The 19067-nt window shown below is 43.6% G+C and overlaps 1 protein-coding gene across 1 annotated transcript in view; it reads left to right on the forward strand.

Annotated features, from left to right (window-relative positions):
* KLHL25 (kelch like family member 25) overlaps positions 1-18344 on the forward strand; it is a 44773-nt gene extending 26429 nt beyond the window's left edge. Inside the window, exon 2 of the mRNA XM_073653287.1 lies at positions 7134-18344. Coding sequence (XP_073509388.1) covers positions 7145-8914 — 1770 coding nt within the window. The 5' untranslated portion in view covers positions 7134-7144 and the 3' untranslated portion in view covers positions 8915-18344. The remainder of the gene's footprint in view (positions 1-7133) is intronic.
* The last annotated feature ends 723 nt before the right edge of the window (positions 18345-19067 follow it).

Here is a 19067-nt window from a genome sequence, read left to right on the forward strand (position 1 = left end):
GCAATGCCTCTCTTATCAAGCTCCGTTTTGTTTTTGCTTGCAATGATTGGTTTAGCACCAGGAGCTTATTGCTGGGACACAGAAGCTCTACTGCTCCAACTCCGCCCCCTTCTGTGATAAGGAACTTACTGTCTATGGACCTTGTATATACAGAGCCCGGTGTGGGCGGGGTTAGCTTTCTCAGCTCTGCTTCATGCTAAATGTAAAAGTTCTGATTGTGTGAGAACTGCTGCACCCAATAAACTAAGTGATACATCGTTGGATTCAGCTTCTCTTTCCCTACATCCGAATCCTTTCAGATGAGGTAGCAAAAACCTGCTGACAGATTCCCTTTAAGGTTCCTAAAGTTTTTTTTCTCCCTGCATAAATGAGCACAAAAGGCACTGTAAATTATGTCCACTGGGGGAGTGGTTGGGCACCCTGCTGGGATGCCTAGACTACCTGTTGTGACTCATGGGAAAGTGGTGGGAGGGAAATGTGAACTTTTTTTTTTCCCCTCCCCCATGACAGCACACCTTGAGAGAGGATCCGCCCCACCAAGGACAGGAAACCGTCTGAAATAAAAGGGCGGTACCTCTCCCTCGCTTCAGTTGGTTTCCTGTCCTTGATGGGGAACCTGTCTGGAAAGAAGATTTACCTGGGGCTGTCCCGGTGTGGAAGAGCGGGCACTGGCCTGTGCACCGGGTTCAGTATCCCAGAAGCGCCGTCCGCAGCTTCCCCTGGGGTCTCTGCGCCGAGCGGGGCGCACGCGGTGAGGCAGGCCCTGTTCTCCCGGAGACCGCGGCGCCGTCCTCCCCCTGCAGTGTGGAACGCTTCCGGGTGAGACGCGCCTGACGTCACGGCGCAGGGCACGCTGGGAGCGGCGCGCTGGGTGACGTCAGGAGGCGGCGCCGATCCAAGATGGCGGCGCCCATCGGAGCGTCCCAGGCCGGTTTTTTTCAACGGAGCTCCGGCCTGAGGAAGGGGGAGGGCCCACAGACCGGAGGAGGCTGGATGGCCCTATATTTAAGGGGGGGGAGCTATCCTGGAAGCGTGGTGCGCTTCTGAGACATGGCTGATCCAGATAGCCAGGAACAGCAGCTTACCCCCCCACCTCAGCAACAGAAGCACAGGGATGCATCGTATACAGACAGCCGCTCGAGTAATCGTAGTGGCAGCCGCAGGAGTAAGGCTTCGAGCGCCTCGGGACCATCCAGAATGGAATCATCAGTTCCGCGACAGCCTCCGAATCCGGAGCCTAAGAAGAGTAGTGCCAAGCAAAAGCATAGGATGTGTGCCCTTTGCCAAGCTTCTCTCTCAGTAGAGTGGCAGAAACCACTTTGCCAGGGCTGTGTGACCAAAACCATAGCTGAGAATTCCCAGGATTTTGCTGCAAATTTAAAGTCCATAGTACATGCAGAAGTTCAGGGGTCCCTGAAGGGGTTCCTTAGAGGGAAGAAAAGGCCCCGTAGAGAGGTTTCCTCCGTCTCTGATTCCTCCCAGTCCGAGGAGCAGTGGGATTCATCGTCCTCTTCCTCATCGGGGGGCGGTAGACCCTGCTTCCCCATTGAGAATACAGACAGACTGGTTAGGGCAGTAAGATCAACCATGGGTCTAGAGGAAGAGAGAGCATCTAAATCCCGGGAGGACATCATGTTTGCGGGCTTGGGAGAGAGGAAGAGACGCTCATTTCTGGTGAACAGTAAGATTCAGGGCCTCATTGACCGGGAGTGGAGGAGACCTGAGAGATCAGGGGCTTTACCCTCCTTCTCCAAAAGAAGGTACCCCTTCGAAGAGAAGGATGCGGAACCTTGGGATAAGATCCCCAAGGTGGACGGGACTGTGGCAAGGTCATCAAAGAGATCTTCCCTGCCCTTGGAGGACTCTGGCGTCCTAAAAGATGCCCTGGATAAAAGAGCTGACTCCTTCCTGCGCCACACGTGGGAGGCGGCAGCAGGTGGCCTAAAACCAGCGGTGGCTAGCACCTGTGTGGCGAGGTCCTTGATGGTGTGGCTCCAACAGCTGGAAGACCAGCTTAAAGATAAAAAGGTCTCCAGACAGGCAATACTTGCAGAGCTACCTTTAATTCAAACAGCATCGGCCTTCCTGGCCGACTCTTCAGCTGACTCGGTCAGACTGTCAGCTAGGGCAGCGGGACTATCCAACGCAGCCAGGCGGGCCTTGTGGCTCAAGGGTTGCCCAGGCGACCTACCTTCGAAACAGAAACTGTGCTCCCTCCCGTGTGACGGTAGACTCCTGTTTGGCCAAAAGTTAGAGGACCTGTTAGAAAAAGCAGGCGATAAAACCAAAGGGTTCCCGGGATTTTTGGGGGAACCAAGAAGATTTAGTTTTCGGAGGAGAAAATTTAACCGGGGTCGTCCTCCGGGAGACAAAAAGAAATGGGAAGCCAAGTCCAAAAAAGAATCGGGCTACATGTTTGGAGGACCATCCTCGAGTTCGAAGAGATCCTCCCAATGACGCCAGGCTGGAAGTGGGTGGAAGGCTTTCCCACTTTTTTCCAGCTTGGGACGCGATAACAACAAACCCATGGATTCTGAAAATTATCAGTGGGGGCCTGAAGATCCGGTTCAGCCAGACCCCCTGGCGGACCTTTGTGGTTACCCCCCTACGAAAGGTCCAGGAAGAACAATTAGCCCTGGAAACAGAAGTGTTAGAGTTAGTAGGAAAGCAAGTCCTTCTCGAAGTACCAGCAACACAGAGAGGGAGGGGGTTCTATTCCCCACTATTCATGATAAAAAAACCAAACGGGTCCTTAAGGACCATCATCAACCTCAGGAGTCTGAACCAAGTAGTAGAAAACCAGACTTTCAAGATGGAGTCAGTAAGCTCGGCAGTGAAGCTCTTACATCGCAACTGCTTTATGGCTGTAATAGACTTGAAGGACGCATATTATCACGTCCCAATCCATCCGGAGTATCAGAAGTATCTGAGAGTAGCCCTGTTTATTCAGGGGAAGCTGAGGCATTTTCAGTTTGCTGCCCTACCCTTTGGCCTCTCCATTGGCCCGAGAATATTTACGAAACTAATAGCAGAAGTGACAGCCTTCCTACGGATCAAGAATGTAGTGATCGTGCCATATTTAGACGACTTCTTGATAATAGGGAAAACAGAAGCCCACTGCTCCAGTCAGCTCCTAGTGGTCACGGAAGTGTTGCATCAGCTGGGGTGGTTAGTAAATTTCCAAAAATCAAGACTAACCCCCTCCAGGACTCAGACCTTTCTGGGTCTAATCCTAGACTCTCGTCGTCAAACCTGCTTCCTCCCAGAGGACAAAATCTGCAGGTTAATTGCATTAGTCTCGAAGGCCATTCAAGCTCCAGAGATGTCTCTGAGAGAGGCAATGTCCCTCCTGGGTTCTATGACGGCCTGTCTCCCAGCAGTAATGTGGGCCCAGTGGCATATGAGGCGGCTTCAGTGGGAGGTCCTGTCAGCACAGAGGTCCTGCAACGGGCGTTTAGAAGGCAGGCTCTCTCTCTCCCCAGAAGTAGTAGATTCTCTTTCGTGGTGGACAGTCAGGGGAAATCTGACCACAGGCGTTCAATGGTCCAGATCGATAGATCGGGTAGTTACGACCGACGCAAGCAGTTCCGGATGGGGGGGTCATCTGGCAGAACTCTCAATACAGGGTCACTGGGCTTACCACGAGAGGGGATCATCCTCAAACTTAAAGGAGCTTTGGGCAGTAGAAAGATCCCTCAGGGGCTTCCTCCCTCACATCCAAAATCACCATGTCCAGGTCAGGTCCGACAACCGAACCGCAGTAGCCTATGTGAATCACCAAGGAGGGACAAGGTCACGCCCTCTGATGGTGGTGGCAGACAGGATCCTTGGTCTAGCAGAGCGAAACCTCCTATCCCTCAGCGCCCTTCACATAAAGGGGATAGAAAACGTGAAGGCAGATTTTCTAAGCCGCCATACCCTAAGACAGGGGGTGTGGGGGTTGAACCCGGAGGTCTTCCATCAGATTGTCCAGTTATGGGGGCAGCCAGACATAGACCTGTTCGCCACAAGGGCAAACAGAAAGGTGCAGAGATTTTGCTCCCTAAATCCGGCAGAAAATCCCCATGCCATAGATGCCCTCCAGATTTCTTGGGGGTTCAGGAAGGCCTATGCCTTTCCGCCATTAGTGATGATTCCAGTAGTGGTGAGGAAGATCCGGGAGGAAGGCGCCAGGGTGATTTTGATAGCCCATTTTTGGCCCAAGAGGCCTTGGTTCTCTCTGCTTCGGCTAATGACGGTGTCAGATCCCTGGATTCTACCAGAGAGGCCGGACCTTCTCATGCAGGGACCAGTATTCCATGCCCAGGCCAGGGGGTTCCATCTTTCGGCATGGAATTTGAGAGGTCGCTATTGAGTAGCAAGGGGTTTTCACCAGGCTTAGTTTCTACTTTATTGGGGAGCAGAAAACCGATTACAACTAAGATTTATAGCAGAGTTTGGGGTAAATTCCTAGAGTTTATAGATATTCCGCTATCGAGCAAACCTCCGATCAGAGGGATCCTGGAATTTCTGCAAAAGGGGCGGGACCTGGGTCTAGCTACAGGGACCCTTAAGGTTCAAGTTTCAGCTTTGGGAGCACTCTACAATTGTAATCTGGCTGGGAATCGGTGGATCTCGAGGTTTATCAAGTCCTGTGCCAGAGCTGGACCGGTTAGGTCCATGGGTGTTCCTCCTTGGGACCTGAATTTAGTCTTGAACGCTCTTACTAGTGAACCATTCGAACCCCTACACAAGGTTTCTCCAAAAATTCTCACCCTTAAGACCATCCTTCTAGTGGCCTTAACATCAGCCCGTAGGGTGGGGGATCTGCAGGCCCTCTCGGTTAATCCTCCTTACACACAAATCTTTGAGGATAGGGTCACCTTGCGGCCAGATCCAGCATACCTTCTCAAGGTGGTATCTAGATTTCACCGTAGTCAGGAGATTGTGCTACCCTCGTTCTGCAGCAATCCCAAGAACCCAGGGGAAGTCAGGTTCCATAGCCTAGATGTTAGGAGGTCCCTGCTACAGTACATTCACATGACTAGTCTGTGGAGGAAAGACTGTTCTCTGTTCCTGGCCTTTCAAGGGTGTAGGAAAGGTCATGGGGTGTCCAAGGGTACCATCTCTAGGTTGCTCAGGGAGGCCATTTGCTTAGCCTATACGTCCACAGGGGTTCCAGCCCCGGACAATGTGAGGGCTCATTCCACCAGAGCCGTTGCAACCTCCTGGGCAGAGAGAGCAGACATCTCGATCGAGCAGATATGTAGGGCTGCTACTTGGTCTACACCATCCACCTTCTTTAAGCACTATCGGTTGGATCTATCCTCTTCTGATCTCACCTTTGGGAGAAGGGTACTTCAGGCGGTGGTCCCTCCCTAGGGTGCTCATAAATTCTCCAAAATTCTCTCAAGGTGTGCTGTCATGGGGGAGGGGAAAACACCAAGGTTACTTACCGGTAGCCGGTTTTTCCTGAGCCCATGACAGCACCCGTAGTTTCCCCCCCTTATTTTTTCTATGTTTCTCACACCCTGGTGTGCACTGTATGGGGTGGTGTGTATATGTATATTGTGGTGTTGGTTATGTGCCTAACCTGTTTAGGGAGGTCCTCTCAATGCTCTGTAAACAACTGAAGCGAGGGAGAGGTACCGCCCTTTTATTTCAGACGGTTTCCTGTCCTTGGTGGGGCGGATCCTCTCTCAAGGTGTGCTGTCATGGGCTCAGGAAAAACCGGCTACCGGTAAGTAACCTTGGTGTTTTTCTCTTGTTGTTAGATGTTAACCTAGTTTTCAGCTTTTTTTGCATACATTTCTAATATCTTAGCTTTTACAGCTTAAGGTGTCTGGTCTCTTGTTTTTTTTTTCTTCTTTTCTTTCACTGTAAGTATATGTGGTCATTATAAGTGTAATTGCAGGAGATGAGCTGTATATATTCACATAAAGCACTGCCGGCTCCATCCCAAATCATTACATTGGGATATGGCAGCACATTGATCTTCCCATGAATTGCGGTGACTCACTCGCCATTGTGTTTTGTGCAGGGTAAGCACGATTTCTGAGCTTTTTAATTTATATGTGCGATGACTTCACTAAACAAATACTATTGTAGTAATGAAAGGATAGACAATGTTTCAGACAGCAGCCACTTGACAGATGATGTCATGTCAGGACCGAGAGATGTCTTGCTAATCATTTCTACAGATGCCGCTGGGAAATGCTGAAATGCATATCTTTTATAATATTTGCAAATGCGTAATGGCGGATTGTATATCATAAGCGTAAAATGATCAGAAGGTGTATCGGAGTCCACATGTGGGGAAGCTATAGTTTACCGATCTTATTGTCTGAAGGATCCACACATGCAATGATCTCTTTATATACTCCCTCCCGAAATGTCCACCCGAGCCTTCGAACAATGATTCCCAAACCACAATAACAACCATAACTCTTCTGAAAAAACGCATGACCAGGTCAGATGTGGCGCAAGTCCGGCAGACATATTTGCTGTGAACATGGATGTTGTGACTAAGAATACCTGTCATGTTCCTAAATTTTAGGACAACCTGAAAGTTGAACTAATTGACCTATAGTTTTGGCCAGGCATACAACGTGGACTAATGCTCTTTGGACTAATGCTTAGATTGTCATGAGGTCAATCTAAGGTAAGTCCTCATGAAACTGGTTCACAGTCCTGAAGGTTGAGTATTGGGAACCAGGTTTTCTTTGTATGTTTTATTTGGGGAGAGGAGCAATATAATTGTCTACTCCTATAGTAAATTGTTTCTTCATTTTCTGCCTTCATCCTGAATTTCATAAGAAGGATGACTAGCATTGTCAGAACATATGTTTTTGCTATAGAAGTCAATTTCCTTCAGAATGTATGCTGCATTTATATCTCGCTGTGGTTTTCTTAAAACGATTATGGGCCTTGATAAAATTTGTGCTGTTGCTAAAATTACCCTTTATTCTTTGTACATTTGCAGTCAATGGACAGAGCTGCTTAAAAAACTATGCAAATTAATCCTTTTTAATGTAAAAAATGGATACTAATATGGGTTTCAACCTGGAGTTATAGAAGTATCAACTGTATATATGTTAATATTGTAATGAAAAAGTTGTGAACCCCCTATTCTATTTATTTCTTCTCTGCTTTAGATGTCGTCATCATGTCTGTCAGCGTCCATGAAAACCGCAAGTCGCGGACCAGTACAGGGTCCATGAATATTTCATTGTATCACAAACTTGGTCACCCAGACAGTGTTCTAACCCATCTCAATACCATGCGAAAGCAGGAACTTTTTACAGATGTCACACTATGGGCTGGTGACCGGGCATTCCCATGCCATCGTGTAGTACTGGCAGCCTGCAGCCAGTACTTTGAGGCCATGTTCAGCCATGGATTGAGAGAAAGCCTTGATAACACTGTGAATTTCCATGACAGTCTTCATCCCGAAGTTCTGGAACTCTTACTTGACTTTGCTTACTCGTCTAAAATAATAATTAATGAAGAAAATGCAGAGTCTCTGCTAGAAGCTGGAGACATGCTTCAGTTTCATGATGTACGAGATGCTGCCTCAGAGTTTTTAGAAAAAAACCTTTATCCCTCAAATTGTTTGGGAATGTTACTGCTGTCCGATGCCCACCAATGCCGAAGATTGTATGAGTTGTCTTTGCGAATGTGCTTCGTCAACTTTCAAATAGTTCATAACACAGAAGACTTTAATAATCTTTCCAAAGACCTCTTGCTGGACTTGGTTTCCAGTGATGAACTTGAGATTGAAGATGAGCAGGTGGTCTTCAATGCCGTACTTCAATGGGCTAAGTATGACTTGGACAAAAGAAAGGATTATTTTCCAGAATTATTAAAGAACATCAGGTTGGCATTGCTTCCCTCTGAATCCCTGAAGGAAGCCATTGCTTGTGAAGACTTAGTAATGGCTGATGAGAGGAGCAAAGTAATCATGGAGGAGGCTGTTCAGTGCAAGAGAAAGATACTGCAGAATGATGGAGTGGTGACTAGTCTATGTGCCAAGCCTCGAAAAGCAGGGCATACCTTACTTATTCTAGGGGGTCAAACGTTTATGTGTGACAAAATTTTCCAAGTAGACCACAAGGCTAAAGAGATCATTCCTAAAGCTGACTTGCCTAGCCCAAGAAAAGAGTTTAGTGCTTGCGCCATTGGATGTAAGGTGTACGTGACTGGTGGACGGGGCTCTGAGAATGGGGTGTCTAAAGATGTGTGGGTATATGATACAGTACATGAGGAGTGGTCAAAAGCTGCGCCAATGCTCATCGCCAGGTTTGGGCATGGCTCAGCTGAGTTACAAAACTGCCTTTATGTAGTTGGTGGACATACAGCAGTGGCTGGAATCTTCCCCGCATCGCCTTCAGTTTCCCTAAAGCAAGTAGAGAGGTATGATCCTCTGTCAAATAAATGGACAATGGTGGCACCACTGCGGGATGGTGTAAGCAACGCCGCTGTAGTCAGTGCCAAATTGAAGCTCTTTGTATTTGGAGGGACGAGTATACACAGAGATCGGGTCTCTAAAGTGCAGTGTTATGACCTGTTTGAAAACCGGTGGAATATAAAAGCTGAATGCCCCCAACCGTGGCGCTATACTGCTGCTGCAGTGCTGGGCAGTCAAATTTTTATAATGGGAGGAGACACAGAATTTACAGCGGCCTCTGCCTATCGTTTTGACAGTGAAACCGACCAGTGGACAAGAATTGGCGACATGACAGCCAAACGAATGTCTTGCCATGCTGTAGCCTCAGGAAATAAACTCTATGTGGTTGGGGGCTATTTTGGTACTCAAAGGTGTAAGACCCTGGACTGTTATGATCCAATCTCCGACTCGTGGAATAGCATCACAACGGTGCCTTACTCACTTATACCTACAGCTTTTGTGAGCACTTGGAAGCACTTACCTGTATGAGATGATGGACTTCATAAATGAATATTACTTGTGTCACACGGAGGTAAACGAGTGCAGGAGTGGCATACGGCCATATATTGAATCATTTGTCTTTAATGTTACGGGGTTATATTGGGGACAAAAAAAAAAAAAGGCAAGTTACTGAGAGAAAAAAAAAAAGCGTCTGGCAGTGCGACATCCATCTTGTTAAAGGGGATTTGGGATTCCCCTTTAATCCTGTTCTTCCAGGTGATGAAATTGAATGTAAATAATGATCCATGTGCTTTCTTGACTTTGTGCATATTGAATGACATACTAAAAAACATAATACCGGCAGGGAGCATCAGAGGGCATTTATTAGCAGCTCTTCCGGTCTGAGTGATGGACAAAATAACCAGTGCAGCAGGTGGTGAAGTAAATGTCATGGCGTAGCCATCTGTACAGGATCATGGGTGTTGGCCATATGATCTTATTCAGCTTTTTAAAGGAGCACGTGTGTGTAATAATATACTAACCTGCACCCGTTCTGCTCCTCTTCTCAGTGACATCACCGCTCTGCAGACTCTCCGGCTCACGCTGTGCTCTGCATGACCCTGAAGTGCCTTTTACAATGTAAGTCTATGGGCATCAGAACGAGTCTCCACAGGCTTTCATTGTAAGACTTCCAGCTCACATAGAGAGGACAGACTAGTCGAAATTGCAGTGACATCAGTGAGAAGAGGAACAGAACAGTGCTCGATACCGGAGGGAGCCGCAGTAGGTGAGTGAATGAATACTCACACTACCTTACATACACATTTACACACATGGGATTGCTTCTTTAATAGCATGTTTGTCCAAAAAGAATACAGAACTGGCGCTATGAACTCTTGGAATTTCATCAGTTCAAGTTTATCAAGTATTGAAAATAATTAGTAATTAGTCTCATGCTTATGACTTATATCGGGGTGAAATATTGTGAAACTAATACAATTAGTCCTGTCATGATAAACTGACTTTATCATCTGAAATTACCAAGGTGTAGTTAGTTTTTATTTCTTTGACAACTATATACTTTAAGGCAGAAGAAGCAATCACATGGATCACTCTGCAAGTTGTTGAGCCTGAGCCAGGAGGGCTACAATTTGCCTAGAGTATACAGAATATATTGGCCATGGGGTGCAGTTGTACCCACTATATCCCCTTTAGCAGATTCCTATAGATGTCGTTACAGAAGCCCATTTGGAAACCATTCTGTCAGCACAAAATGATTGTCCAAACCAACCATGGGCCTGTGGTGCACCCTTAGTGTGGCCAAACGGTGCAGTGCAATTTCCCATGTACTTGCTTTCTATCTCTGCCCAACTTTTCCTTGATTGACAGCTCTCGGTTTACATGAGTCAGGAGGGTAGAGATAGAGGGAAAACAAGATGGGAAGGTGCACTGAACTGTTGGCCACCCCAAAGGTGCATCAGGTGCCCCTGATGGTTTGAACAGTTTTGTCCGAACTGATTTAGTTTAAAGTTTAACAATCCCTACAGATCCATGATGCAAAGCTGGTGCTATGTTGTCTTTTGTGGTTTTACTAACCCGGCAGGTAATAAATGTTGCTTTATGAGCAGGCCGCATGTTAGAGACTTCTGGGCCTCTCTGAGTTCTTGATATATGGCAGTGTCTAGAAGTCAATACTTCTTTACCCTGATAGAAAAAGGATGAGGAAAGAAGTGGCGGCTGATTATTGTCCGCATGCAGATTTCTGTTAATGGCCAAACTAATGTAATGTAATGTACTGTGCCTGGTCACTATCTAGAGACCCTACTAGAGGCCCTCCAGTGAATGATTGACAGCCTTAAGGAGTTGTCAGACATCAGAAAAATGGTCTTCGATGGGGTAGTGTTGAGTAATGCAGCTCGGCACTATTTAAGTATATGAGAGTGAGGTGCAAGACCACTGCCTATATCCAAGAGTGGTGCTGTATCGAAGTAATTACCCAGACTGCAGTTTTGGCAAGCCATTAAAATGGATATAAATCAGCTTTAGTAAGAGGAACAGCTCTGAAGCACAAACTGCAGCATTGTCAAGTGAATTATTCTATAAACTAATAGAACAGGATTTTCTTTGAGCAGTTTTCCAGCTTTAGTATTTAGTCGTAGATGTGAGTTTAATACTGCAGCATGGGGGCTATAGATTGATAAATTGAGTAGCAGTGTTATCTGCTACACTGTGAGGTCCGTACTACTACTAGCCTAAACAGCATAAAATCAAGCATTGTGCCATTTGGCTGCTAGAATGAGAATACACGGGACATAGTTTGAGTTTGAATATTCATAAGGAAAGTGGCTTTCCACATAGAATGACGAGCAGCTTTGTAGGTATGTGTTCACAGCCTACTGTATACATTGTCCTGGAGGGTGGGGCAAGGAATAGCGTTCTTCACTTGAATATATAGACTTTAATTTTCAAAATTAGTACACCAGCTTCATCAGATTTAATGTTAGAATAGCTATAATCCTGTTATTACATTTAGATGGAATAAAAAATGATCAGTTTGATATCAGGGAGGCAAACTTTAATAAAAGACTATACAGTAATTCTTGTATGGATTTGCAAAGGAAGTACACCAGCCGTATCAGGTCTTATAAGATCTGTCATACAATCTACAGATTGTTTAAGCAAAAAAAGTAAAAAGTGATGTGGATGCAGATTTTTTTTTTTTTATGCAAAGATGTATTTTAGGCAAAAAAAAAAGGGTCACCAGACCGATGTCTGTGGTCATAATGAGTTTTTCTCAAGAAAAGAAGCCGTTTTTGCACAGGTACCACCACAGCGATATGTCTATTTTAGAGTAAAAGTTGCGTAATATAATGTAGCTGCTGCACAAGCTAAGATCTAGGGGGTGCCATTCAGCTCATAAAGGGGGTCTCGAAAGTGGAATTTGGACAGGGTTTTGATTTATGAATCTAAGTAACAGCTGGTTCCCCGCTCTTTCTACCTGCATACTGCACATTTTGGGGTATTGTCCATAACATGGCAGTATCTGGTCTGTGCATACGAGAAGCTAAATGCTCCAGCTAGTAAAATAATATCTTTTTCTTTTAAATCTCACATTTTCAGCAGACCATCACTGCGATCTTTTCTAATCTCATAGACAAGCAAACTGCTGATTAGTTGGTCATATAATCTTTCATCTATGGAAAATGTGGAATAATATATAACGGAGATAAATCACAAAGACTGAACAGATTGTGGTTTTCATCATTATAAGGGCTGTCTGCCAAAATGGCTGGGGAAAGCAGAACTGATTATTTGAAGGGAACTGATCTTACAGTTACCCCAATTAGTTGAATTGGAAATGATACACATACATATGATGTGTAGGAAAAAGTGAAATCTTAGCTGAGACAGCATTGTGGATTTTCCTACTGGTAATACAGTACTGGGTGCAATTAGCGGGCTGCTCCTGGCATTGCCTCAATCATGATCATTTCCAGGGTTCTGACATTTTTAGCCGCTATAATGTTAATCAGTTGGCTGCTTCATGACTTCATTAATCCTGTTAGTCACAAATCACATCCACACATTCCCTGAAAACTACAATTTCTTGGCAAAGAAAGGTGCTATAGATTTTACACCGTACCTGTAGCGGTAATGCTATGGGAATATGTCAATGTAAGTCCACATTTATCAGGCAATTTATGCCAATTTTTGGTGTAAGCTAAACCCCAAAAAGTAGCAATGTCCAAACAAATCAGTAAACCAGTGCAAAATTTTGGACTTTTGCAAAATGGTCTTCAAAAGTTTAAAGAGTGACCGCACTGAGATTGGGGCATAGTCAACTTTTAGACAGACACACTGCGACCTAAATGTGCTACCATGGCCTGCCTACTGCCCATATTAACATGAGGCAGGTGCAGCCCAGCATTGTCATGTTGAAAAATTGCACCTAGGACACATTGGCTGTACTACAGGTTCCAGAATTGATCTACTTGCTACTGAAAGTGAATTGAACATCACACAGCACAAATTATATCAGAAGGTGTTTGCACAACATTGGACTTTGAGCCAGATGTCATGCTACAAATATTCCATTATCCTCACACCACTGTTCTTGAAGGGTATCATAGTGCAGAGCAAGAGCGGATTGGAGGTGTCTTCTTCAGCAATGATTCCCACTTTTGCCTTGGATGCAGTGATGTCCATAGTCTTCAGACCAATCTGTGGCTAACGCCATGAAGAGGCCTTCACAAGGGAAAGTCATATCGATTCTACTCATGGGATTATAGTGTGAGGTGGCATATTGTACGGTAGCCCAATCCCTCTAGTCTTCATTTCTCACACACTAACTGGTCAGCATTACATTGATTTGTTAATGGAACGGTCATTTCTTCAAAGTATCACATGAGCCGTTTTCAACAAAACGCTAGTCTGCAGGTTGTTCATGAGCCGCCTGTGTGGCCTAAATGTGCTACCATGGCCTACAGCATCTCTGGACATGTTCCTTTTGGCTTGGCATTGGTCAGCAGTTGCAAAGGCCACTACCAGCAGCTGATCTTGATGATTTGCCCAACTGTATTCAGTGTGGCAGAATATTCCTCAGGCGACCATTAATAACCTTATTGATGGCATGCAGAGGCTTGTATTTCTGCAAGTGGCTCTCATTTTTGTTACCAAATGAAGATGTTTTGATATTTTTATTTCCATTTTGTTTAGCATTTGCATATCCTTAACATGTCTATCTTGTGAGCTCCATAATTTCATGACTTTTCCTTCTTGCATTTTTAAAGTTGTGGAGTGTAGCCTCCTGAATATTGTCTTTTACCGATTTACTGTATTTTTTAGGATCCGTCAACGAACATTTGTAACTTAAGTTTTCCCTGTCCTAGTAAGTGACAGCAGTTTAGAATAAAGTTCCTTTCTAATTTTATGCTGCATATCGTCAGTCATAACCCACTACTATAAAGAAACTGCAACTCCACACCATTAAATTGCCCTTGAATGTTTCCCTAAATGAAGCTTACAGATGGGGTATTGGATAGGCTTTTAGGGAATCTGTCACCAGGTCTTTGTCTCTATATTATGATGATCCCATGTGTCACTTGTCTGATTGCTGTAGTTTTCATAAAATCACTCTTACCAAGCGGAGATGATTACTAGAGAACTAGTAAACCTGCTGCCGTATAGGTGATCCCTGACTTGTACGCAAGCCGAATGTTTGCATGTTTATAACTCCATAGTTATGAATGGTTGAATATCGAACGATCTCCCCTACCAAAAAAAAAACTAGTACCTCACCGCTGACCTCTCTAGATGCCATCTGGTCCTTTTCTTTCCACCGTCGCAAGCTGCATCTGCGGTCTCTTCACTGCATCTCATCACGTTTTTTTTTAAATAAACTAGTACTCTCCTCTCCAGCTACTCCGCTGCCCGGTGTCCAGTCCTCCCCTCCACTGTTGCACACCACATTTCCAAGACTTCTGGCCGCATCCAGGGAATGCACGTCATAAGGTCGCGACATTGTTACCTCTAAGGCCTGGACGTGGCTGGATAGACCCTCCCCGTCTACACAGAATCTTACCGGTAACAACGGTCATCTCCTAATTCAGGAAAATCTTCACTGAATACAGATTTTACACAGGGATTGAGAATTCTGAAAATGAATAATTAGTACTGATGGAGAAAGAAGCAGATTTGTATGATAAGCTTTATTATATAGTTGCTTATTTTCATGCGTAATTTAGGACATTTAAAACTATGGTTACTCTTTTTAAATATATTCAATTTAGAAACAAACCTACATAACGTATCTAGTTTGTAGTTCTGCCTGTATAGTCCTCCATATGCATAAGTGCTGTATAACTCTGCCCCCTCTATTGATTGACAGCTTTCTGTGTACACTGTGCATAGGCAGAAAGCTGCCAATCAGTGGTGGGGGTGGGGCTATACAGAGCTCAGCATTCATAGAAGTGGTAGATACAGCAGATGTATCACTTACTAGCTGCAGTTTTGATAAGTGATTTTATCACTGGAATCATGGTCTCTTCCTCTACATTTTGCACTCTCAGATGTAACTCTCGTGTGCTCTCAGTAGGAAAAACCTGGTGACAGATTTAGTTTCAAAGGAGTTGACTCCTTAGAGACTATTCTTTTGATATTGCAGCCATGGAAATAGGTTTAAAAAAAAAAAAAAACAACACGCTTTTTTGATAGACCTTTTTCGAGCAATGAAAATTTAGTAGTATTTTATCAACCAGAACAAAAGATGTTACAGGGATGGATAAAGATTATAAAAAAAAAAAATAGTAATTAGCTATTAGGTGCTGTTAAAAAGGATCTAGTAAAGAGTAATGAGATTTACCTTGAAAATGTGGTTATTAGTGATGCGCGAACGTGTTCGGATAACCCCTTATATGACAGCCGCGAGACATGCATCCACAGCGACACGAACATGTTTTCCGAGCATGCCGAAGATACTGTTAGGACTCGAGTGTACTCTGATAACACCTTATCCGAGCACGTTCGCGCATCACTAGCTGTTATCCTTCTAAAGAACCAAGTGCATTCAGATTCACTGATCACTGCAGAGGAGCCAACAGAAAATACTCCTTCCCTCACAAGTAGGCAGAAAAATGAGTCTTCAGACACATGAAGGCAGGGTGGAGAAGATTCTTTCTGCAAGACAGCTAAAAATGGATTATGTTGTCAGCTGCCAGATGGGGAAGGAGACTAATATATCCAGAGCCCCACCCAAGCCGCACAGATTAGCAGAAGCATGAAGGGCACACATAGTATAAAAAATTAAAAGTTTTTTTTTTATTAAAAACCCTGCAAATTACTTTGACCATTTACAGTCTTTCAGGACTTTTGGTAAGAAAACAATTCATGGGATAACTTCTTTAATGGGTTTTCTGGTGAACTTTGTGCTTGTCTTAAGAAGTTTTATTTCATGAAGTTATTCCCCTTTGGTATTTTATTCTGTAGCCCTTCAGTGAAATGTCATAGCACATGCATATGTCATGGCTAAATATCACACCCAGGCAGATGTATTCTGTCTAGAAGAGGTAATGAATACCTTAATCATTGATTTATATTACCTTGTGTCATGTACTCCTTGAACCTTTGGTCATTGACTGCCAGAGGTCACATAGACGGTCAGAGGAGCACTGATCTAGTAATCACATCAGCTGGTTCTAGTAGTTGTTGGTAGAGACTCGTAAAATATGTTCAGTTGCTAATCACTAGCCATGTTAGGCTCTGAGACTAATTACATGAGAAATATTATGACATCTATAGGCCATCAATACTTTCTAGTAGTCCCAGGAGACATCTGCATGCATTGGTCTTGGCAATAGATGAATGGATGTTCTCCACATCTCTCGAGCAAATTTATGAACATGAAGTGCGTACTTCAGGCCTTTCAAAAACTGTTCTTTTGCTGATGTGTCTAGTTCTCTGAAGGATTAATTTTCATCATTTAAGTTTTAATCTGGAGGAGCTTTTGTTAAGTAAATGAGATACCTACAGGAGTTCATTTATAGCTCAATTCTTCTGACTCTTGACCAATGAAACCTTAGCTTACTTCATGAAGCTTTACAGTACACGATGTGGCAAATTAAGTTATAAGGACGATATGGTAGATATTTTATGGTAGGTTCACATGGAGTGATTTTTTTTTTTTTTACTTGACTATTGAAATAGAATCCTCTTCAAAATCCACATCAAAAACCTCCAGAAATACTGAGTGCTATTTGATGAGGACTTTGGAGCAGATCCCCTTCAAAATCCTTGTGAAAAAAGTGTGAACCTAGACTTACTGCCAGCTGATTAGTTGTAATACTCAAGTTATTGCACTTAGAGAAAGCTGCACTTGTAACTAAACATGGTGATAAATTGACAGAAGGTTTACCTCTCATATCTATTGTCACAAAGTTGCCCTTTTTTCATTATTCACATCTGCATAATTTCAGAAACTGTGAATACTCGGTGCTTCTTGTTGGAGGCAGTGATGTATCTGCCAGTGTTTATTAGCGAAGGGTAACATGGTCGGGATTAGAACGTGTGGACAAAGAGAGAGCTCCAGCAAATGGTAACCCCAATGGGAAACGCACAGTATACAAAGTTAAAAGGGTTGTGTACACTAGGGAACATGGCTGCTTTCCACTAGGAGTGCTGCTCTTGGCCACAGCTCTAGGGTTGCAGCTTTGCCCCTTTATAACAGGCTTGGTTGCATTATCAACCACAGCCTATGGACTAGATTGGTGTACTTGAATTAAAATTCTTCTTCATCATTTCTGCAGTGGGCCTGAAAACCTTTTTTCCCTATTATATTCCTGGTCACTGTATGAGCGTACTTTTTATGGGAGTCAGCCAGTCCCTATTCAGAAATCTTATTAGTGGTTAGGTATGTCAGAATAGAAGAAAATATGGAGCTGGTCTTGGCTTTCATCTACCTGCATGAGCATGTTCCTTTTCTAATGGAAAGGAGGGCTTTCATACACCAAATTCTGGCACAATTTTGAGAGTTAGCAAACCAAAGTAAGGCAAATGCTGAATCTATAGCCTGAAGTCAAGGTTTACACCATCTATTAACCAGAATGGACCACTTTGGTAAACTTTGACACATTTTTTGATTGTCTAGTCTTACTGAAGTTGTCTTTTTAGTGCAAAGTTAATCAGGCCCAGAATCTGGTACTAGCCACATATATACTGAACCTTCGTAAAGGTCTATGGAGATCTATGTTAACATTCGGATAAGTCATTTCTTCCAGGTCTCGATGAAGAAAACCTCTGTTTACAAGTAACATTTTTTAATATCCTCTTTTAAGTCAGTGTTATCCTCCTTTCCATGTGCCTTTTTTATAAGACCTCTTTTCTACGTTGACCTTATCTTAAATGGGCAAGACGCACTGTTATCTTTATATAAGCACACGTTACCAGTAAGTGTCTTCTTATACAGTTACTATGAAGAGTGCAGCTAAACCTTAGGAGCAAAGAGGCAACACATGTTATCTCCAGCGACGGACAAGCAGATTCACCAGAATATCGAACATTCCACATAACGCATACTTAGTAATTGGCAAGAATATCACAAATATGAAACTTCTATCTTGTTTATTTTGAAATTCTGTATATGTATGTTTGAAAAAAATACAATCATTTTAACTTTTTCTCTCTTGTAATATCCCCAGCTGCTGATACTTTTAGAAACTGCTTTTGGGATGGGGGAGTGGCAGTGACAGCACAAAAGTCATTTTGAAGCAGATAATTGACTGTATGTCATGGGTTTATCATCAGTTTTATAGGTTGTTTGCACCTCTTGGAGACTGACTCTTCTGACCGTTTACATTAGCTATAGAGTAGGAACTACTGAGGTTTTAATATAAACTTTAGGATATTGGGATAGTTTCTGTTGTAATTTACTGCAATGTGAATGATGCTATAACATGCACTAATAAAAACCAAACCTGTTACCAAACACTGACTTGCCTTGTTCTTGATAATGGATATCTCTCAGTATGTCTTCCTAACACCTGTTGATTCTGTTATCTTTCTGACATATTAACCCCTTTACGACCTTGGGATTTTCCGTTTTTGCATTTTAGTTTTTTGCTCCCCTTGTTCCCAGAGCCATAGCGTTTTTATTTTTTGGTCAATATGGCCATGTGTGAGCTTAATTTTTGCGTGTGAGTTGTACTTTTAAACGCCATTACTAGTTTTACCATATCATGTGCTGGAAAACGGGGAAAAAAATTCCAATTACGGTGAGATTGCAAAAAAATGCACTTTTTTTTTTTTTTTTTTTTTTTCTTTCCACGTTCACTGGATGCTAAAATTAACCTGCCATTAGTATTTTCCAGGTCATTACGAGTTCGTAGCTACCAAAAATGTATTGGATTTTTTTTCACCGCTTAAATAAAAAAAGAACCTAAGTTTTTGGGTTTAAAAAAAAAAAAAAGCGCCATTTTCTGAGACTCGTAGCGTCTCCATTTTTCGGGATCTGGGGCTGGGTGAGGGCTTATTTTTTTGCGCACAGGGCTGACGTTTTTATTGATACTATTTTGGGGTAGATACGATGTTTTAATCGCCCGTTATTGCATTTTATTGCAATGTTGCGTTGACCAAAAACATAATTCTGGCGTTTGGATTTTTTTCTCGTTACGCCGTTTACCGATCGGATTAATTATTTTTTTTATATTGA

The sequence above is a fragment of the Phyllobates terribilis genome, unplaced genomic scaffold, assembly GCF_046119375.1.
Source record: "Phyllobates terribilis strain yellow unplaced genomic scaffold, ASM4611937v1 Scaffold_11__3_contigs__length_659146591, whole genome shotgun sequence".
Lineage (NCBI taxonomy): Eukaryota > Metazoa > Chordata > Amphibia > Anura > Dendrobatidae > Phyllobates > Phyllobates terribilis.